Raw genomic sequence first — 22,784 nt, 5'->3', positions numbered from 1 at the left:
CATAAAATGTTGCATCAAATAACTAATATATAATTAATGTACGTGCGTGTTGCATGTAAACTCTAAAAGTTTAAACAAATCTCATCCACATTTAATATGTCATTCCAATAACTCCCTTACGAGAGCTCTTTTATGCCATGACCTGGCCTTGTTGCCAGATATGCGTTCTTGCGAACAAATTCTACGTATTTAGTTGAGAAGGCTATATATATCCTCGTTTTAGACGATGAAGTCCAAAGCCGTCTTCCTCAGGAATATGTACGTGTAGGAAAAAATATTTGACATCTCCAAACTATCAAGAGCAATATTGGATAAATTCAAAGACCTACACGTGTGTACTTCATAAAAAATAATAAAAAAAAAAAACCCTACACATGTGACGCTCACAAAACTTCTGTAAGTAAGGAATGTCATACTTATTGGCTGCTTGTGACAATGAGATGATCGACTTGTTGCTCGAGTTTTTCTTTAGGCAAACTCGCAGTATAGAGGAACTCCAGAAGACACTTGAGCTCTTCATGGTTAAACTCAGGCAGCGTTATGGTATCCTCTGGTGGCGCTTTACATACATCTGATTCTAGCATATACTTAAAAGATTGATGATCATATTCTATCCAGGTTTACGCGAAACGAGTTCTGCTTGGAGTCTATGTCCACATGCAATAATTGGCGTTGAATTTGCAAGCAGGACATTACAGGTTGGTTTGGATTCATACCTTTGAAAATGTGATCTATATCCAACATGTTGGATATTTATCACATAATAAGCGAAGGCACTAGCAGCCCAGGAGGCTGCTTCCTCCACTGCCCTTAATTCCTCACGGCACTACCATGCATTAACGTTTCCAATCTGTCGGGTATTAGCTAGCTAGGAACAAATTAAAGGAACTTGTTGCACTACGAATTAATTAACTTTATCTTTCTCTGTAGAGAGGGAAAGGAAGCAGGTGTAGGCAGGGAATAGATGAAAGAAGCATTGTAATTAGATTGTTATTATTATTTTTTTTGTTTTTTCATTTTGAGCCAATGTAGGTCGTTTTTTATTTTCAATAAATCTTCTCATCGATTCTTTTTTATATAAATTTTTGACAAGAAAACGTAGAAAATCAAAACCATTTTTTTTCTTTCAAGAAACTTATATCTTTTAAGTATTTCTTAATTAGATCCGGCCTTAATAGATCGATTGAATTAATTAATTGTTGACAGGATAATTGCTAGCTTATAAGTTTGTGGGTTTTGCATTGTGCTTGTTAGAATATATGAGAGGATTTGATTTGATCAAAGATTTATTGTAATTATTGTTATCTTCTATAATCAGATTTGCATCAAATTTTATTGATTTGAATCAGATTTGATGGTAATCATATTTATCAACTCAAATTCTCCTATAAATGTGGGTCTCATGTATCCTAAAAATATTCATGAATAAAAACAAAATGTAAACCTTTGGACTTTATTTTGTAGACGTAAGTCATAAACCGAAAATATTCAGGAATAAAAGCAAAATGTAGCCTTTTGACTTTTGGGCTTTATTTTGTGGACGTAAGTCATAAACCGAACCACATAAAAAAAAAAAATTGTGTTTATTTTATTATTCCACAATTTGTCTTTAATTTCTTTTATATTTATCTTTTCTTTTAGTGCTGAATAATCATTGTAGTGGCGTGGGAGTTGTACAGGTGTGCAAAAGATTGGCTTCGTGTCCTTTTCCTGTCCTCGATCTCTTTTTTTTTTTCTTTTTTTTTTAAAGAGAAATGCTACATCTTTTAAATTTTTTCTTTAAAAATTGGTTCCTAAGTGATGTGTTATTATCCCATAAGATGATGCAAATTCTTATTTACTTCTTCTTCTTCTTCTTTTTTAATTTGCCTCGCCATTATAGAAAATAAAAAGGCACCTATAAAAAGAACTACTCTCTCTCTCTCTCTCTCTCTCTCTCTCTATATATATATATATATATTGGATACATCTTTTACTACAACTTCTTTATAAACTTACGTAATAATTCACATGACATTTAACACATCAGAAAATGTTGGAGTATTACAATTCTAACTATAATTTCTTTACAAATTCACATGACAGTATCTTAACAGGGAAAAAATTAAGCAACGAAATTGACAGATAAATTTAATTATTCAGTGGTTGATAATTGTCAAATGGACTATAACGTCAGTTTGTAAGAAACTTGTGGTAAAAATTATAGTATATATTCCTAGCAGAACTCTTAAAATATCGGCCATTAACTAATTAAATTGAAAAGTTAATTTTTTTTTTAAGCTTAATTATATAGTGACTAATGAGGTAAGTGACGTGTTTGTTTGTAGAGAAATGATTGTTGCATATCACTTGTACATCTTTCGTACATCACTTTTTTAAATTAATTATTGGATCTATAGGACCCACATGTAAATCCTTGTGGGTCTTACAAATCTAATGATTGATTTAGAGAAGTGATGTATAAAAGATGTACAAGTGATGTGCATGTAACATGTCTCTTGTTTGTAAGAGTACTAGCAGCAGTCTCCCAATCATTTTTTCTATATTTAAGGAACAAAATTACTTTTTGCTTCCCTATGAAAAAACACCCCACAAGAGATTCCCTTAATTTTCCATATATCAATTAAATATTATTTTTTACTCTTTTTTTATTCTTTTTTCTCTTTCCTTTTTTTTTTTATTCATTTTTTTTTTTCAATCTTGATTCTAGAAGCATCGTCGCCCTGGGTCTTCACCTCAGCTCAGTCCTCACCTCATCACGCCTCCATCTCTGACGGCGACCTCACCACCAAGCTCATCCCCAAGGCTCCACAATGAGCAAGACCCTGACCAAAATCGCCTTCCATACGGCAAATAATGATTTGCCTGAATGACTTGCGGAGCCGATGATTTGCTTATTAATTACCGAAATCGCCTTCCATACGACAAAGGATCCTCTCTATTTCTCTCTCTCTCCGACACACACATACACACTCTCTATCTCTGTTTGGTTCTGTAAAATCAAATGGCTATGAGGCGGTGATGATGATTTCAGCATGTAAAATCATGCACTGGGAGACGACACTATTTCTTGGCGGGGCGACTCCGAGCATCCTGTGTGAAAAAATGACTGTTAGGAGGTGGGTATGGGCCGGCAATGGGAGATCTAGTGGGCGAGGAGGTGGCGGGGGTGGATATGGTGGCTGTGGTGGGTATGGGCTGGCGGTGGCGACAGGAGGAGTTGCAAGAGTATTGGGAGGAGAGAGGAAAACGTGAATGAGGAGTGAGGACATTCGTTGCAGTGATTATGTGAATAAAATATTCAAACTGTTGCTACCCAACCGAATTATCTAAATATAGGATGACTATTGTAGAACTTTTTTGAGACATTTTGTGAAATTTTCTCTATATTTATGAAAGGGAACCAATATAGGGAAACTGCTACTAGTGCTATAAGGGACTTATAATAAAAATTGTTGTATCCTTAACAATATTTAGGAAAGAGAACTAATATAGGGAGACTGCTACTAGTGCACTAAGGGACTTATAATAAAAATTGTTGTATCCTTAACAATATTATATATATAGTAAATGTTTTGGGTACTACAGCTTTATATATATATGATTTGGGTACTACAACTTTTTTACAAACTTATGTGGTAGTTCACATGACATTTAACACAACGAAAAATACTCTTGGTATTACAATTTTTACTATAATCTCTTTACAAACCCACGTAACTGTATTTTAATGGTGAAAAAAAATTAAGCAACAAAATTTGGCAAGTAAAATTAATTTTTTAATATCTAGTGTGATAACTGTCAAATGGACTGTAACGTCAGTTTGTAAGGATTTTTTAGTAAAAGTTGTAGTATTCCTAGCAATTAACACTCTTACCATATTAATCACTAACTAATTAAATTGACAAGTCAAAATTTTTGCTTAATTATTTAATAGCTAATATGATAGGTGTTGTGTTTGTGTAAGGATATTATAATAAAAACATTGTGCATGCACATGCCCGCCGTAGCATAGGATTTGAAAGTGATATGATCGAAGAACTTCAACACAAATAAGATTCTGGCCGGTGGCAAGCATCGATTCCCTTAATATTCAAAATCAAAAGAATAAGTAAAAGGAGAAGCATCCCCTTAATATTCAAAATCAAAATAATATGTAAAAGGAGAAGCAAGTATCCCAAGTCACAACCAGATGATCGACTGACAGCTAGAGTGTCTTTTTTGTTTATGGGAGATTGACAAGAATAAGTACTACTGTCGAATGATAAATGGAAAAGTTGGGAGTACTCAAAGAGGAGAATAGAACAGCATGCCTCCACCCTTATCCATTTCCTTGACAACTTGACTTTGTGAGAAAGAATATATTTCTTTTTCATAGCTAAGAAAACAACCTAGTCAAAAACTCTTGATACGCATATATAGCTTAGCTAGCCAGTTTATGTTGTTCTTACAAAAAAATTGCTTTTAAATTAACATCACTTTGAATATATGCCACCAATATGGTATGGAACATTAGAAGCTCGGAACCTAATATAATTCTTCAACAAAGCTAATATGCTTCTTTGGTGAGTATCTTGCTTAGTTAATAGAAAGCGACTTGACAAGAACAGCTAGCCAACAATTTTAATTTACCAGCATTCCGAAGAAGAGTTGATAGATATTGTTTGATAACACTTTTTTTCTCTTTTCAAAAGAAAAAAAAATATATTAATAAACAACTCAAAACACAAAATTATCTCAGCATCGATCATCTTCTTAGGAAATTAGGAAACTCAACAGAAGTGTAAACTTTTGCGCCTATTATGTGCATGGTACGATGGGCCGCAACCAAATCTTCTTCTGGCCACATTCTTCATTATGTATGTCATATCAAAACACTTTTTCAAACAAAAAAAATAAATCATTTAAAAAGCATTAACAAACAGAACCAGATTGCAATCAAAACATGAGCGGTATACGTTTTTGTGCAAAAGTAGAATGCGAGACACGCGCGCATGAGGAAACATAGTCATTGAGAATGATTGCAGGTAATGATGAATCAGTAAATAATGGGAGCCATGTATAGTAAGGCCTGTATTCCACGATGTGCTCAGCTTCAAAGCTTGCTCATTCACAATCGACTTTGAGCCACTGATTAATTTGATATATTTTAGAAAGCAATGAATAAATATGAAAAATAACGAGCATATATATTTGAATTAAATGATTGTTAAGTACCTTTGATCATTCAACTCGAATCTCAAGTTTAAATTGCTTCTGCAACAAGCTATAATTTCTGATGGGATCATTTTCAAATTTTAGAATATTGGACCACACATGAATATAAAGTGTAGGGATCCACAAGTGAAAAGGGGGAGTGGACGTTCCTTAATAATTTGGTTTGAGCCCAAAATATGACTGAATTGTCATTGTTTGAAATGCTTCAAAGAGCTGTGAGTTACATTGTTGTTCACTCAAGATTGTTGTCTGAGTTGTATTGGCCTAGATTTCATTAATTTCTGAATAATTTTTTGGATAATTATACATTTTTGGAGCTGAAAAGCCTGAAATCATCTTCTCCAGTACTATATATCTCATATATATGCTGGTATTCACTATGTAGAAAAGAAAATGAGTTATATTTAGTAATTTTTTTTTTTTTTTTTTTATAATCTATCTCTTTAATTATTCCATTATTGAAATACATTTTATAATATATATAAAGCATGTTTTTATATAAGTATTTAAAAATTTAATCATAAATCTATTATGAGAAAATCTATTTTTTATATTTATTTTAGAATTATATCCAAACCCCATTAAATAAACATCATATATAGTTTGGTCCCTTCGCCCACACCCTATACCCATGTGGTAGCCCTGCAACATTTTCAAGCAAGTCAATATACCAAAGAATTGAAAGGACATAACATATTTCAAAATCAATATTTTTTTATTTTAATTTTCAGTTACAAACATAAAGGTTACCATAGTATTTTTTTTTTTATTATTATTTTTTTATAGATAAGGTTCTCATAGTATTTAAAGTCAAAGAATAACGTGGGTAGCATTTTCAATCACGAAAATTTAATAATAGTAATCTCCATGCTTGGAGATTTGTATTTTAGCTCCATGAGTCCATGGTTAAACCAGCAGTTTTAAATGTTATAGTTTTTTTTATATGAAAAATATATAAAAAAAATAAAAAAAAATCCCCTCAATTAACAATCGATCTTAAAATAGCTTCATGAATTTTCAAGTGTACTAAAGTTACCTATCAAATTATCAAGGTATTCCCAAAAATGCCATTTTTTCCCATAATACCCTTACTCTCTTAAAAACAAAAATAAAAAATTAATTAAACAAATTTTTTTAAACAAAAAAAAAATCTAAAAAGTTAAAGAAATTAAAAATTTTAATTAAAAAAAAAAAAAAAAAACCAAGGGGTGGCTGCCACCCCAGAGGTGGCTTGCAACGACCTCCTTGGTTTTTTTTTTTTTTTTTTTTTTTTAAAAAATATATATATATATATATATATATATATATATATATATATATATATATATATATATATATATATATATATTTTATTAATTTTTTATTTTAGTTTTTAAGATAATAAGAGTATTATCAGGAAAAAAATTGTATTTTTGACACACTTTAATAGTTTGATGAGTCACTTTAACAAATTTAAAATTTTATAGAGCTATTTTAAAATTGACTGTTAATTAAAAAGGCTTTATATATAGTCTTTTTTTTTTAATATAGGAATCTGATCACCATAATCCTAACAGTTGGGAATACGATGGAGGAGGCCACGAAATAAAAGCAGCTTAGTGGCCTACTAAAGAAAATTATCACATAGTACTGAGCTTATTGCTAATCCCTAATTAAGATACAAACCAATATGGCAATATTTACTTTAAAAAAAATAATAATAATAATAAAATACAAAACTTGGACTACTACCCGGTTACTTTTTATATATTTAAAAAGTACGAATACCACAAAAAAAAAAAAAAAAAAAAAAAAAAGTATGGGAAGTTTCTTCACCAATTAATGAGAAGATTGCAATCATGTAATTATTACAAAATAATTTTTAAGAATAAAGAGATTGTAAGAATATACAATTTTAATGATTATGATCAATTATATTAAAAAATAAAAAAATCTGAGAATACGTACTCTCAATATAATTTTAATCCCACAAGCCAAAATATAAAACAAAATACAAAATATCTGCAAAGTCCCATTGATGGCTCAGTTTTCATCACTTGTCCTTTTCCAAGTACTTTAATTATCACCTACTTAACCACATGAAATGATGAAAGTGTGTCCAGTGGGCAGTAACAATTCCGTCGCTTTCTTAAGTCTGGAAATGGCCAACCTTTTGCTTCGGCCATATGTTGGCATCATGTTCATAAAATGCAGCTTTCTCTTTAAAATTGGCTATTATTATTATTATTATTTTCATAAGCAGAAGAGAGGGGCACATTTTTTACCCGTAAAGTTGACTAATTATTTATTATTATTGCCTGTCATGCACAATTAATTCTAGAAGGAAAACTTTTGTAACGTGACTTTTAAAATTATCATTAGATTTAAAATGAATCATTATTAAATTTGAGAGCTGCTACAGGTACAAAGGGAAGCTTACAAAAAAAATTTACAAACTGACGTGGAATGTGACATGACATTCCACATCAGAGTTTACAACCTTAAAGCCTCTTTTATATACTTGACGTCAGAGTTTACCGGTAAGGGAAAGAAAGATTCGGCAAGTTCACGGGGTGGCCGGAAACCACGCACACCGACGACCTTGCCATATCTGGCCGGGAACCCAAATCCGGCCAAAAACCACGCACACCGACGACCTTGCCAGATCTGGCCGGGAACCCAAATCCAGCCGAAAACCCACGCACACCGGCGTGGGTTTGAGAAATCCAGCCTAAACCTCGACGACCTCGCCAAATCCGACCGAGCGTCGAGCTTCCATCCCAAACCCAGATCTGTCCTCCTCGTCATCGTTGTTCTTGTCGTCTTTGACGTTGTCGAAGACCGGTTCGGTGGTGGGTAATGTGGGTTGAGCCGGAAACTGTTGAGAGAGACGAGGTGGTTGGCTGGAAAGGGTGCAGTCTCAGAGTAGTGAGTGAGGTAATGGAAATGGAAATTGGTTTGGTTGGTCTGGCCGACCGGTGAGTGGAGAGAGAGAGAGAGAGAGAGTGCCGGAGAGGATCTGATTTTTTTTTTTAAAAAAAATAAGTTTAAACGTTGTTTTTCAATTAATAAAATGACACATCATATGTCAAGTCAGTTTATAAATTTCTCTTTATAAAAGTCTGTAAGTACCTTTAACATTTTCAATTAAATTTTGATCTACATCTTTAAATAAATCACTATTAAAAAAATTTTCTTTTCTGATTAGGCATGCCTTTTGTACCTTAAGACCATCTTTTGAAAAACGGCGTTTCATTAAAAGTCACAAATATTTTGCGGATAATACACGTAAGAGATACAATTCCTTTTCTCTACTTTGCATCCAATATACATGGCATCGTTTTAATCCGGTTTAGTTCAAAGAATATGTATATTAGTTAAAATACAACATTGCAAGAGATTCCTTTTATCTCACTTTTTTTTTTTTCACTGTTAATCAACTTTTAGATAATTATTATTATTAAATAAAAATATCAAGAATGCCACGTCTATAAAGCTAGATAAAATGACATAAAATATATATATATATATATATATATATATGATATACAACAATTTCTCTCATTGTTATTACCAAGCAAAAACTTGAAAATCACTTTAGTAAGAAACGCTGGTCAGAAGTTCTTGCTCAAATTCAAGTCGTAACTTTTGTTTTCATCTGAAAACTAATGATGAGGAAGATACCCCCCGTTAAGACAAAGAGAAGAATCCCCCAACTATAAAGCAGTGCAAAGCGAGCACACTACGTACTAACCAGCTAGTGATACTCTCTCTGCCTTCCTGTAGACTGTTCTTTTTGTTAGCTCGTGGCACATCTTTCATGAGCTAGCAAAGATGGAGCTAGAAATGGAGAGAGAAAAGAGAGGTGGACGAGCAGAAAGCGATGAAGATAAATGGGTGCATGATTCTTCTGTGGATGATAAAGGAAGACTTCCTCTCCGTGCTTCAACTGGCGTGTGGAAAGCCTCCTCCTTTATCGTCAGTGAGTATGTGTGTGTGTGTGCACCTATTTGATACCTAGCTAACATTATTAATCAACGTTTCCATGATTCTCCAGTTTCTGCTTTGTTATTTTATTCCAACTTTATGATTATCAGACTTCATATCTGATTTAACCATAATTCCTTCTTTTCTTTTTTCGAAATTTGGCCATTTACTTCATCAAATCAATTTCATGATTATATTGCATGGCAAGCATGAGGAGTTTTGGGGCTATTTGGCTTGTCAATAAAAACATCCCTATCTGTCTCCTGATTCGGGCATGTTGACGAGTTTAATTTCTTTATAAAGTGATCGATTGTGGAGGATTCATATTAGCCTAATTATTTTGTCTAGTCACAAAAACATGTATCATACCCGTTTATTACATTTGAATTTGGGAGGATTACAGGATGAGGAGTTGAATAGCAGCATTTAAATACTTGACAATTTTCTATAACATTGATAGTTCCTAAAAGGCTAATAATTAATGATTTCAAAAACTGTTTTTTGGTTTTGGTTTAAGAAAGTGTTTTTTTACGTACGTGATATGAAGGTGATAAGTGTTTTTTTATGGCGTCTACGTTTGAAAAAGTGTTTCGTATTTTGGAAATTAAAGTGTTTTGAAAAGGCTATTAATGCTATTAGTCATGTCAGCTTAATTTGCTTTGTCTTTTATATTTGGTGCAGCAATTGAGTTTAGTGAGAGGTTGAGCTACTTTGGGATAGCAACAAATCTCATCTCATACCTCACCAAAGTGATCCATCAGGACCTCAAAACAGCAGCCAAAAATGTAAACTACTGGACAGGAGTAACAACATCGATACCTTTACTTGGAGGGCTCCTAGCAGATGCCTACACTGGCAGATTCACTATGGTCCTGTTTGCTTCCGTCGTATATCTCATGGTACAAGAATCATCACCTTCTGATCATGAGAAAATTAATCATCAATAGCCATATTAGGTTCTCTGAAAATTAGCATCTAATTAATTTTGTTACTACCAAAAACAGGGTTTAAGCCTGTTGACATTGTCTCAATTCATCCCAAGTCTAAAGCCATTCAATAATGGGAGGTCTCACCAGCCTAGGAAGATTCATGAGGTGGTGTTTTTCCTTGCCTTGTATCTTATCTCTGTTGGAACTGGAGGACACAAGCCCTGCTTAGAAAGCTTTGGAGCAGATCAATTCGACGATGATCACTTGGAAGAGAGGAAGAAGAAGATGTCTTACTTCAACTGGTGGAATTTCGCACTTTGTTGCGGGCTTGTGCTTGGTGTGACAGTAATTGCTTACGTTCAAGACAATGTGAGCTGGGGTGTTGCTAGTCTGATCCTCACTGTCACTATGGCAACTACAATAGTCACCTTCTGTATGGGAAAGCCTTGCTACCGATACCGGATACCGGAAGGGAGCCCTTTAACACCTATGTTGCAGGTCTTAGTTGCTGCCATAAGAAAGAGAAATTTACCAGTTCCATCAAATCCTGCTCTATTATATGAAGTTCCCAAGTCACAGTCTCAAGGAAGGCTTTTGTGTCATACAAGTAGGCTTGGGTAAGCAAGGCCTATGGCACTAATATATTTCTTAACACATTGCCATAGCTCTAGAATAATGACTTTTAAGACATCCAAGGAGATAAAAACATCAAACTTCTTAGAATTGATACAATTAACTAAAGTTGAATTTACATGCAAGTTTTGGCTCGAGACTAATTTACAAATAATATGTAACACATGTCATGGAATCCTAACATTTAAGATCTTTGTGTTAAACCATCATGTTCGAACTCATGACGTCTGCTCTAATACCATGTTAAACTACCAGTTATCTCAAAAACTTAAGTTAATAGGAAGAAGTGTATTTAATTATTTAATTAACAGTTTTAACACTTTGTGCATTTGTATGTGTATATAAACACGTAATTGATAATATCAAATTTTGATCCATAGGTTTCTTGACAAGGCTGCAATAATTGAAGAGAAGGAGAGCATATCTATTGAGCAGAATCCTTGGAGATTAACAACAGTGACTATGGTGGAGGAGACAAAGCTTATTTTGGGCATGATCCCCATATGGCTAACTTCGTTAACATTTGGGATATGCATGGCACAGGGCCCAACATTCTTCGTTAAACAAGCCGCTACAATGAACCTTAGGATTGCTGACAACTTCAAGATCCCACCAGCCTCCATTTACGCTCTTGGGGCTGTTGGAATGATAATCTCTGTCACCACCTGCGAGAAGATTATAGTTCCAATGTTAAGGAAAGCTACCGGCAACGAAAGAGGCTTCAACATCCTCCAGAGGATTGGTATTGGCATGATATTTTCAATTGCAGCCATGTCTGTGGCGGCCTTAGTCGAAATGAAGAGGCTGAGAGCTGTTGAGAAGGAAATAATGTCTATGGGTGCCTTCTGGTTAGCTCCACAAAGCATAATTCTTGGAATAGCAGACGGGTTCACGTTGGTTGGCTTGCAAGAGTATTTCTATGACCAAGTTCCAGACTCAATGAGAAGCTTAGGAATTTCCTTCTACCTTAGTGTGATTGGGGGAGGGAACTTCTTGAGCAGCTTTCTGATTACTGTTGTGGATCATGTCACGGAGAAGTTGGGGAGAAGTTGGTTTGTAGAGGATGTGAACATGTGCCGTTTGGACAATTTCTATTGGCTATTGGCAGCCATGAGTGCGTTGAACTTGTGTGTTTATGTGAAATTGGCTATGAAGTATACTTACAAAAAAGTACAGAGGAGGGTGATTGTGGCTGATTGTAATAATGGTGATGGGGTAGAGTTGATGGCTTGACGTGTATGTGATAAAAAAGACTCTGTAAAATGCATTGTTGCTGCTTGCTTGTTTATTAAACTTACTGTGTTAGATATTGAACAGAGTGTTTTTGCAGTTCACAAAGCTTCCTGCATTGGTGAAATTTAGGGGAAATTTTACTTAACTCTCATGAGCTTAATGGAGTAATTGTAAGTGTTATGGAAATTCATAGAGGTTAGGTGAAGTTTCACCTAAAATTTATATTCCAATTAATTTCCTTTCTGATTCTTTCTATACTAATACTAAAGTGGTGTACGCATTTTGGGTCACCACCAGTCTCTTGAAAGGTGATAACAAGATTGGATTTAATCCTCAGTTAGGTCTCATTTTGCTACTCTTAGAGCACTCCCAATGAGCTCATTATATTTAGTTTGTCTCTAAATTTTTAATAAAATTCACAAAAACTACCATTTAACAAGCACTTTATCAAATCAAGAACACTCTATACATTTAAAAAGTAAAAAAACAAAATGAATGTTATAATTTTTTAATATTAATGTTTGCATTGAATGTTTTAAAACATTTGGCTTGAATTTAATTTAATGCATTGAATGCTTTTAGTAGTTAACTTTATCGATAAAAAAAAAATAGTATTTATTTGTAATAGAAAAACAATTAGAGAGTTCATTGTTTAATAGTTTTAAAAAGTGATTAGCCAAATCAATAAAAATTTATTTTAAGAATTGAATTTAGAGAAATTTTTAAAAAGCTCATTATGAATACTCTTGTGAACCTATCAATCAAAAAAATGTATTTTGGAACAACAAAGACTTACTCGTATGGTGGTCAACACCAATGATAGTAAATGGATATATGGTTGGGGATTTTATGCAATTGGTGTTAGAATATTGGGTGAAATTGTGAAATTAATTATCAAACTCATGATCTATACTATGATGTCATGTTAAATGATAAGTAATTTTATATGTACATTTTTTTTTTTTTTTTGACATGTCTACATAAAAGGGGAGATGGGGGATTCGAATTAGTGACCTCTGCTTCATGAGGCGTGGTCCCCAGCCGATTGAGCTACCCCTTGAGGACAATTCTATATGTATATTAGTTCATCAAGTATCCATCAAAAAATAAGGTGGCTTTTAAAATTACCATTTGATTTTAAAAGCCACCTTTTTTTTTTTTTTTTGAACTAAGTAGACATACCTTTATTGATAAGAAAAAATGATCCCAAAACTGAAATCTAGGGATACAACCAATCCCTATTTACAACATACATAAGAAAATTTGGAACATCTTCTAGCCACGCCGTGTCTAGAAATTTGGTCGAAGCCTCTTTTGCTAGGACATGGGCTACATTATTAGAATTTGTTCCTACACCACCTCATATTTTTTATAGATACTTAATGTACATATAGAATTACTCTTAAATCATCGGTTATCACAAAAGTATCAAAGTCACTTTCTTATGAATTCCATATTTTCTATTGCTACCGCTCTCATGACCAACCTCCCCGCACCTACGCACCCACCTTCTCACATTGTTGCCAATCCTTTCCAAGCTCTTCACTGAAGCTGATTTTGAAAAAATTAATCTCATAATCAGCTTTGCAAGGTGTAGATCTACTGATCTCCTCTGCCAGCTAGTCTCTGTTAGTTCATCCATGCGCCACCACTAAATATGCTTATGGCAAAAAAAAACACCAAAATTGGTTTGCCAATCATAAATTTTTAGATTTTTGAAGTTTTTGTTTGATGCAACGGTTGCATGCACCTCCATGCGCCGCCCAACAATGTTGACGTTCTCTTCACACGCAACACGTGCCAGAGATTTTTCCTACAAGTCTTTTTTCACATGCTTACGTGCCGGCAAAAGCTTCAACTTTTGAAATAATTAGTAATTTACTATGTGTAAAATGTTAATAATAGAAGAATGGCTCCATTGTATAGTGATAATTTATTGATTAAATTCGCATTGAGCAATTTATACTAACATTTGTTGTTCAAACCCTTGAAATTAATTAACTTTGAGCCATAAGGACTAAGGAGCTCATGGTTTTATATATGAATGGATATTTGAATTTAAGCATCTGATACAAAATCTAGATGTTGTTAATCATTTTAGATAAAGCATTTTATTCCATGTTTTGTTCATGGATTTGCATTGCCCAAATATATACTGATGTGGAGCTTTCGGTTTTGGTAAGCGCTCGTGTGGCGTTCTCGTACATTTTTATTCCGCTTCTCAAAGGTTTTTTTTTTTTTAATAATAAGAATTTAATTTTGGATGAAAATATAGTTAAATTTGACTAGCTATATTAGTTATAAAAATAAAAAAAATAAAAAAATGGCGAGCTAGTACACTGCTAACCAAATTTCAAACGTCCACGCCATGTGTCATTCATGAGGTGAAAATTTTCGCTAATTCGGAAACTAATTTGAGTAAAAATGTTGCATTGTTCGGTAACCATCTCTCGTTTCCTTCTCCTCCTCCTCTTCTTCTTCTTATTATTTATTATTATTATTATTAAATATTTTTTATTTTTTATATCACATTAATCATTTTTATTACTATTTATTTTTTATTTTTTTTTTAAAAAAAACACACTACAAAACAATTTTTTTTTTTAACTTTTTCATTGAAAAATTTTATATTTTCTTTTACTTTATGTCACATCAATCCTTTTTTATTACTATTTAAACAAAAATTTAACTACAAAACTATTTACCAAAGAAATGTCATTGCTAGCTTCTTAACCCAAAAATTAGTGAACTGTTATAGTAATTATCAAATTCCAATGAAAAATGTTAAGAGTATCTTTTACTAAACAATAAATGTGTATCAAAATAATATAAATCTTATTTATAAGTGTTAGTAACATTTGTTTTATTATTTTTAATAAATAAGTTCTACATCGTTATGATGGGGTTGTTTGGCAAGAACGGTGACAATACACAGTAGTGCGTTTTACTGTTTACAAATTTTTTTTTACTCTTTTTCATATTTTTTACTACCAATCAACATTAAAACATTTTCATTTTTTCATTTTTTATATCACATCAATAATTTTTTTGTTACTATTCAAATAAAAAAAAACTACAATACAAATTTTTTTTACTTTTTTATACAAATTCTTTTACTTTATATCACATCATCACTTTTTACTAATTTTAAAATTAATAATCTACTACTCTGTTATGTACCCGCCTTTGCCAAACAAGGCCGATATCTATTTTTAAGTAAAAGATTTGGTACCTTGCATTTTTTAATTCCAAGCATTCGCCCCACGTGTCATGCTCGAGGTGGAAATTGCATTCACCGCCTCGTTACACCAACTTCAGTCCATTTCAAAAAAAAAAAACACCAACTTCAGTCTTTCACACCTGTACGCACGCCAGCCAAACTCACCTTGAAAGAATATTCGCAAACAAAATAATTGGGTATATTCGGCAACGGCAAACATCAAGTGCCTCCGGTTCTATTTTATGATTTTATCCCAATAATATTATTATATGCGGTTAGCCACGATAGCCATGATCGTAGCTATTATAAGTAAGAACATCTGCAATTTACTTCGAGAATCCTACAGATAGCGACTCTGGCTGGTGATACCTGCCCTTTAAAATAGAACTGCCCGTATAGAAGGAAAATCGCCCCGACGGTTAAGTTTGCGATGAGTCGATGACGCACAGCCTAGCGCACTAACTTTGCCCCATAAATCAAGCAAAGTCTAAACGACGTCATTCTCTAACGCTAAAACGACGTCGGATCTTGGAGTTCTCCTATGGCGTTCAAATCAAGCAGAGGGAACAAAACCAAGTTACAGACCTTAAAGCACAAGCAGCAAGAAGAAGACGGAGAAGAAGAAGAGGAAGATTAGGGTTCCTATCCTTCACTTATTTGCATCAATTTCTCGATCTATGCGATTCAGCGAAGTCTGTTTCTGCTTAAGACCAAGTTCTTCTAGGGCGCAATTTTAGAGAGAGAGAGGCTTAGGGACAGAGATTAGACTATGCAAACAGAGGCGAGAGTAGGAGTGGTGGTGGAAGGAGGGCAGAGAGCTCTGAACTCGGGCCACGTCGATGGTGGTGCGAGAAAGCTCGCACAGCAACCGCAGATCAAAACGGTGTCGCAGATTCTCGCTGGAGGCGTCGCCGGAGCTCTTAGTAAGACCTGTACGGCGCCGCTTGCTCGTCTTACTATACTCTTCCAGGTACAAGTTTCGTCTTCGCTTTTCTTTGTCTTTCGGTTCACAGAGTTTGATGAAATTTTTTGTTATCTGTGGGTGGTTTCATTTGGTTGGTTTAGTCAGTTAGGTTTTAATGTGATATGCCAATATATAAATTTAGGGGTTGATTTGTTTTGTTTGGGGAAATGTTGGGTAAAGAATGAATTTTTGAGCTATGTGGATTTATGTTTTGTTTTTAGAAATTTGGCTCAAAGAATAAGCTTCTGGGTATGCTTGAGTGGCACGAGCACTTACGTTGATATATTTTTGGTATGGTTATGTGTTATGAGAAATGTGGAGGAAAAAAATTGCGAGATTATGTTGGTTGGTGAACATTGCGTTGGATGATCTCATGTTTTCATCTTTTTAGGTGCAAGGTATGCACTCTGATGTTGCAACATTGAGAAAGCTTAGCATATGGCGCGAGGCTTCGCGGATTGTTAGTGAAGAAGGAGTTAGAGCTTTTTGGAAAGGGAATCTGGTTACAATTGCTCACCGTCTACCTTATTCTTCTGTCAATTTCTATGCATATGAGCACTATAAAGAGGTTGGTAGAAAATTTCTATAGATATAAATGCAATATGTAGGGATAGTGCTTCTAGTCCTGCCCTTATACCTTGATCATTGATTAGACTGTGTTTAATGTATTGCAGATGCTAAGGATGATTCCGGGACTGGCAAACCACAGAGAAAATATGGGTGCAGACATTTGTGTGCATTTTGCTGCTGGTGGTTTGGCTGGAATAACAGCTGCTTCAGTTACTTATCCATTGGATCTTGTAAGGACACGCCTTGCAGCTCAGGTAAGATAACATTTGGCTGGGAGGAAAAGTTTCTTTTACCAGTTCTTACCGTTCTCATTTTTTAGGTTTTTAAAGCATTGATAGGTATGGTTTGGGAACGTTACTACTGTTCTTTATTATTCTTGTCGTAGTTGTGTCATTATGATCGTCTTTTTCTTTTTTTTTTAATAAGTTAGTGTTTTAAGTTGTTTGCAATGTGGCTTAAACATGGGATGTATCAACTAGAGTATATGTTTTTTATTTGTTGGTGATTTTATAAGGTTAAATTCATGAGTCAAATTCTTTTAGCTTTTCATATTTACAAAAAAAAAGTTTGTTTTATATATAATATTCCATATAAGATCTCTGAAGTTTTTCATTTTATATCTTGTTAATATCAATTTGAAATGAGCTCTGTTCACAAATCAATGTTTTCCAGTTTTCTCATCATATGCCCTTTTGCCTGCCATGGATTGGATAGCTAACAAAAAATGAGTTCCAACACTTGTCGAGAGCTTATGTGAGGTTAAAGTTTTGTTATTTTTTGGCAGATGTGATGTGAATTAATGGCAGAATCTTTTGAAGGTGTATCCTAAAATGATGGTCCTAAGGGCTGAACCTCGATTTGTCATGTGTTAGGTGATGTGGGGTCAAGTTGGCTCCTTAGTCAAGTTTCCATAGGAGTCAGCATTCTATCTCCTTGTCCCAGGTTAGATTTAGTTTCATACTATGAGGATCTGAGCTGTTGTAGAGAGCCATGTATTTTTTTCCCCTTACAAAACCGGCTTGGTTGGGTTTTTGAGCCCTTTTTTTGAGGTCGTTAATAGTGTTTAAGTTTGATTTCAGTTTTGATATTGAAGTTTCTATTCTTGAAATCCAAGTATAATGAGAAAAGGAGTCAAGAAATCTTTGCCTAACTTTTTACTTGAAATTTTCATTCGTAGTTATGAATTCTTATTTTGCATTTGAAATTATTTTCTCCGTTAACTCAACTAGTTTGAACTTCACAGACAAATTTAATATACTACAGAGGTATTTGGCATGCTTTACAAACTATTAGCAAAGAGGAGGGCATTTTGGGTCTCTATAAGGGACTTGGAGCAACACTCTTGGTATTCTTCAGTTTTCAATTGTGATTGCATATACTAAGTTCTTTTTCAGTGTGTAGTTAATTGCTGTTCTGTTGCAAACTCAGGGTGTTGGACCAAGTATAGCTATCAGTTTTTCAGTGTATGAGACCTTGAGATCTTTCTGGAAGTTGCATAGGTATCACATCATTGATTCATTCTGTAATTTTATCTTTCTGATGTGGCTTCTTACAATTGCTATTGTGCGCATCCCATTTTGTGGCCTAATACCTGATATTCACTATCTTCACATCAGGCCCGAGGATTCTGCTGTCCTTTCCAGTCTGGCTTGCGGAAGTCTTTCAGGAATTGCATCATCAACAGGTGAGTGATCTTAGAACTCCTACATCAGAAGCTTCTCATGTTTTAATTATATGGAGGATGATTTTGATTCTCGTGCAAATTAAACACAATGTTATTGTAGTCTAATGTCTGTTTCATGTACTATTACTAAAAAGAAACATAACGGTATGTAATACATTTGTTTGTCTTTCATATTTCCGTGAATGTGCCTTGGATGTTATGATTCTTATTGGACTGCTTTCAGTTAAACCTTGTATTGATTCTATTGAATGCAAATTGGGAGATGCGTTAATGAGGTTTTGGTTAAACTATTTCATTTGTTTAATTAGAAATTGTCAATATTTAATAAAAGAAATTAATATGTGCGGCTGTGACTATGCTTTTGATGCAGAGAAACAGGGTGTGGTGCAGACTCTGCACCAAGTGTTTAACCAGACTGACTGACCCCTAGAGCCAGAGACCAGAGTGGAGTTGTTTTTTAATCTGGCATTTGAGAATTTTAGTAAGGAAGTCAACAAAAAATTACCTTTTTTTTTCATTCATCTAACGTTATCCTTTATATAAAGATCTTTCTTGGATTGACTTCATCTTTTCAACGCTTCCTCGATAACTTGTCTCCCCAAGCTTTGCAGTGGGTTCCATTATGGGGTGGCTCTACTCAGGTGAACCTATTTTTTCTCTCAGTTAATCAAATGTGAGAGGTGTCCTCCTTGAGGTATGCTTCTCAGTTAGGCTCTGGTTGCAACTGATTGATGGGTGTTGGTATCCTTCAAGCCTTGCCAATACTTGTGAGGACTCCATTCATTTATTTCTTTCAGACAATGAAATAGGCAAAATCTTTTTATTTCTCATTTAAGCAATGACTTTAGCTAGATTCAAAAAGGAGGTGGTGGTGCAAATCCGAAAGCAAAAGCCTAACTGACAGTCTATTTTCTTGGAAGCAAATTAGTTGCTTCTGATTGAGTAGGCCTGTTGCATGTGTCAAAATGTTTGCTATGACAAACACAAACCATGCATCCATAATCTTAATGTACATCCAATAATCATAGCCCATCCGTATTGTGTCAAAAGATTCACCTTTCTAGGTTCGCCTGGTAGACTTGAATGTCTGATGTGAGTTTGTTGTTCTGCCTTCACTTATGGCCTAATCACTGATAGCATGTACTATTCCTGTTCAAGTCATTTTAGATATGGTTATTGTTCAAACACTAGCATTATCTTCTGGCGGATCTTATAAAGTGAAGTCTCATACAATCTATGACCTCATCTTCAAGAATGAAACCTAGTTTGTTGTGTGCGAGTTCAAAAATCATTCAGAGGGAAGTATATGTATTGCAGTTTAACAGGCCAACCATCATTTACTGCATCCAGGAATGACCATTGAGTCCATTAAAAAAAATGCTTTTCATCATTTTCTGGAAGCTCTAACGGGTTCAACTTCTGGAAGCTGCTCGTGTGTTCAACTTTTCTTGGGCATGTGTACTACTTGTATGTGATAGTGGTGTACCACATTTTCTATGGGCATGGAAAATAAAAAATTGATTTGGTGTTAGATGTGTCCTAGACATGATAATTCAGATGTGAGATTTTTGTAGATGGTTTTTAATTCATAATTTTTTTGTTTTTTTTTTTTTTTTTGCATGAATGAAATTTTTATAGAAAGAACACATTTACAAATACTCCAGAATCCCTGGAACATAAGCTACTATCATTAGCTTTACTACATCAGACAACCAACTATACATCTCTCTCAACCAAACGAAAACAATTAAACAAATACAAAACAGTTTCAAACAATCATTCTGCAGCAAAGTATATTTTCTGAAATTCCCCAACTTCTACAAAGCTCTATGACTTATTGACTCTTGTTGAATCTTCCACGAGCCATAATCCTACCTCTTATCTCTGATACTCTGCAACAACTTTTCTTCTGTTTTATTCTGGTTTCCAAATTTTAGATCATTTCTGTCTCCAAAGGTGATAAACTGTCGCACCCCACCACATTTTGCATAAGACAGCTTTCATCTTCCTTCCTTTCCATTCTTTTATCCCCCTTTTCAGAATATCTTCCCTCGCAGTTCGGAGGACCATCAATTTGACACTTCTTCATTACCTCCCTCCAAATCCTTTTTACAAAAACCACAAGCAAAAAACATGTGATCTCTCCCCTCAATACAACTTCTACAATACAATGACATTACTACTCCATTAAAACCCCACTGCATCAATCTTTCACCCGCAGATAAACTATCCCTCATAGCCAACCAAAGGACAAACACATGCTTTGGAATGGCCAATGACTACCAATCAATTGTTGGTATATTTTGGCCAACTCCAAGAACATGCTGCCGGTATATTCACTTCTCGCAAGCTTTTCCCTATCAGCAAATATTCTTTAATCCAAGCTGCCCATAGGGATCCAGATTGTGCAAAATTTATTCCAAATGTGTGTCTAGGGATTGCAGCCTTGTTCCAATCTTCCAATTTTTTCAACCCTAAGCCACCTTCTTTCTTTGGCACACAAATGGAATTCCATGCTACTTTTGCTCTAGCATGATCAATATCGTTACCTCCCCATAAAAAACGATTAAACTTCTGCGCCATGATAGCAATGACCTTCTTAGGAAGTATGAATATACTTGACCATGATATTTCTCCATTGTATGGCAGTTCTCATTTGTGAACCTTGTTGTGTTTGACTGGCTTCAACATGTCGTTTGTGAAGAGCTAATGAAATAGTTAACTATGAGACCTGAAAAGGTTTCATGGCCTTGATAAATCTATTGTGAAAACTTCAGTTTAATGAATGCCACCTGGTTACACGAGCGTTGTTCATATCTTTTCATTTGCTCTCCACTACAATATGCAGCAACATTTCCCCTGGATCTTGTGAGGCGCCGTAAGCAACTGGAAGGGGCAGGTGGCCGAGCTCGTGTCTATACGACAGGCCTTTTTGGTACATTTAGGCACATAACCCGGACTGAAGGCTTGCATGGGTTGTACCGAGGGATTCTGCCTGAATACTACAAGGTGGTGCCTAGTGTAGGTATTTGTTTTATGACTTATGAGACACTGAAGAAGCTTTTCGCTGATATTTTGGACAGTTCATAGTTGTCATCAATCTCTCTGGGAGCCTAGACTGCAATTAAAAGGATGGGGGTAGTTCAATTGTTATGTAAGCTCATTTCTTTTCTGGGGTTGTCTCATGGTGGTTGATTTCGTGCTGCTGTGAGAATTGTAATTTTTTTTTTCACATGTATAGATACAAAACAGCAAATTTCATACTTGAGTGTACCGATGACAGTTGTCCGAATTCTCGAAAATATGATTCAGTGGTCATCCTTTTTCAACACCTTTATTTTTAGTTGCAAATTTTTGCTATTCTTTATTCGTGCAACCTTTATAAATTTGAAATGTTGGGTGATCAAATCTCAAAGAAATTGGGTTGAATGATGACTCATTCAACCTCTTATTTTGAAGCTCCTAGGAGACTGGCTTCACTGATCCTATCGCCGGCGTTCCTCTAAAAGCTGCAATTATTGTTTCTGTATGGTCCATGGACATGGTCTCAAGTCATTTTGGCTCATCTTTTTTGTTTCTTGATTACATAACATGTACACAAATCCGATCCGGTGGTTTTTCTCTGGAGCCTAATTTTTCTTTTCTTTTCTTTTCTTTTCTTTTTTTTTTTTTTGGGGGGGGGGGGGGGGGGGGGGGGGGGGGGGGCGTTGCTTATAAAATGGCTAATCAAATGCCTAAAAATTGAAGTGTACACCCGATTCTTTAAATCCAGAGTATTTTGCATTTGAGCTACAATGCTTTTCCAAATGTGAATTTTCAAGTACTGTGCATTAATGCATAAGGATTTTATACTTTTCTTTCACCCACCTTTTCTTTATTATCTCTCTCTCTCTCTATATATATATATATATGACATAGATAAAGAATAAATAATCATATAAGAAATACATTTAAAATGCTAATACCTAAAATAATAAAAAAAAATAGTTTTAATAAACTATTTTAAATAGTAATTTAGAGAATGTGTGATGCTCAAGTTGTTTTTATTATGAGTTATAATATATATCATAACCTATCCTTGGGTCTATGGGTAGCTATCTTTAATGGATTGGGCAACACATGTGAAATATCTCATACGAAATCCACATGTCCAAATAAATATTAGATGATTGGCTACCTACTCGGACAAGTAGGTCTCATATAAACTCTCATGTGCTACCCAAATTGCTAGCAGCACATGTGAAACGTCCCATATGGGACCACCTGCCTAAATAAATGTTAGATTGACCGGCCACCTACTCGGGCAATTGGGTCTCATAGAAATTCTCACATGTGCTAACAAATAATCATTGTAGATCCCGATCCACT

General features: G+C 34.5%; 2 protein-coding genes across 5 annotated transcripts; both read left to right on the top strand.

The window, feature by feature from the left end:
- Positions 1-8,788: 8,788 nt before the first annotated feature.
- Positions 8,789-12,083, top strand: LOC133864957 (protein NRT1/ PTR FAMILY 5.6-like). 2 transcript variants are annotated; one of them, XM_062301411.1, is made up of 4 exons: positions 8,789-9,178; positions 9,865-10,082; positions 10,188-10,729; positions 11,126-12,083. In XM_062301411.1, exons 1-4 carry the CDS (start codon positions 9,031-9,033, stop codon positions 11,976-11,978), a joined length of 1,761 nt encoding a protein of 586 aa, XP_062157395.1. In that variant the 5' UTR covers positions 8,789-9,030; the 3' UTR covers positions 11,979-12,083. The 2 variants fall into 2 exon arrangements, with proteins under 2 accessions (XP_062157395.1, XP_062157396.1); XM_062301412.1 differs by having other exon boundaries at positions 8,789-9,182.
- A 3,518-nt stretch (positions 12,084-15,601) lies between these two features.
- LOC133863800 (uncharacterized) lies at positions 15,602-21,753 on the top strand. 3 transcript variants are annotated; one of them, XR_009899446.1, is made up of 9 exons: positions 15,602-16,168; positions 16,554-16,730; positions 16,837-16,986; positions 17,976-18,077; positions 18,161-18,231; positions 18,349-18,416; positions 18,787-18,897; positions 19,020-19,183; positions 21,265-21,404. XR_009899446.1 is itself a non-coding variant. In XM_062299899.1 (7 exons), exons 1-7 carry the CDS (start codon positions 15,968-15,970, stop codon positions 21,504-21,506), a joined length of 1,011 nt encoding a protein of 336 aa, XP_062155883.1. In that variant the 5' UTR covers positions 15,605-15,967; the 3' UTR covers positions 21,507-21,753. The 3 variants fall into 3 exon arrangements, 1 of the variants encoding a protein (XP_062155883.1); XR_009899447.1 differs by lacking the exon at positions 19,020-19,183 and having other exon boundaries at positions 21,265-21,403; XM_062299899.1 differs by lacking the exons at positions 18,787-18,897; positions 19,020-19,183 and having other exon boundaries at positions 15,605-16,168; positions 21,265-21,753.
- The last annotated feature ends 1,031 nt before the right edge of the window (positions 21,754-22,784 follow it).

The sequence above is a fragment of the Alnus glutinosa genome, chromosome 3, assembly GCF_958979055.1.
Source record: "Alnus glutinosa chromosome 3, dhAlnGlut1.1, whole genome shotgun sequence".
Taxonomy (NCBI): Eukaryota; Viridiplantae; Streptophyta; class Magnoliopsida; order Fagales; family Betulaceae; genus Alnus; species Alnus glutinosa.
Note: the sequence above shows the minus strand (reverse complement) of the source record. Positions and strands in the feature narration are given on the sequence as shown.

What these genes read in the sequence shown, in the direction of transcription:
- LOC133864957 (XM_062301411.1), top strand. Translation starts at nt 9,031, where the DNA reads ATGGAGCTAGAAATGGAGAGAGAAAAGAGAGGTGGACGAGCAGAAAGC. An exon ending in CTTCCGTCGTATATCTCATG is followed by an intron (nt 10,083 to 10,187) that starts GTACAAGAATCA and finishes TACCAAAAACAG; the next exon opens with GGTTTAAGCCTGTTGACATT. An exon ending in TGTCATACAAGTAGGCTTGG is followed by an intron (nt 10,730 to 11,125) that starts GTAAGCAAGGCC and finishes TTTGATCCATAG; the next exon opens with GTTTCTTGACAAGGCTGCAA.
- LOC133863800 (XM_062299899.1), top strand. Translation starts at nt 15,968, where the DNA reads ATGCAAACAGAGGCGAGAGTAGGAGTGGTGGTGGAAGGAGGGCAGAGA. An exon ending in GTCTTACTATACTCTTCCAG is followed by an intron (nt 16,169 to 16,553) that starts GTACAAGTTTCG and finishes TCATCTTTTTAG; the next exon opens with GTGCAAGGTATGCACTCTGA. An exon ending in TCTTTCTGGAAGTTGCATAG is followed by an intron (nt 18,232 to 18,348) that starts GTATCACATCAT and finishes TCTTCACATCAG; the next exon opens with GCCCGAGGATTCTGCTGTCC.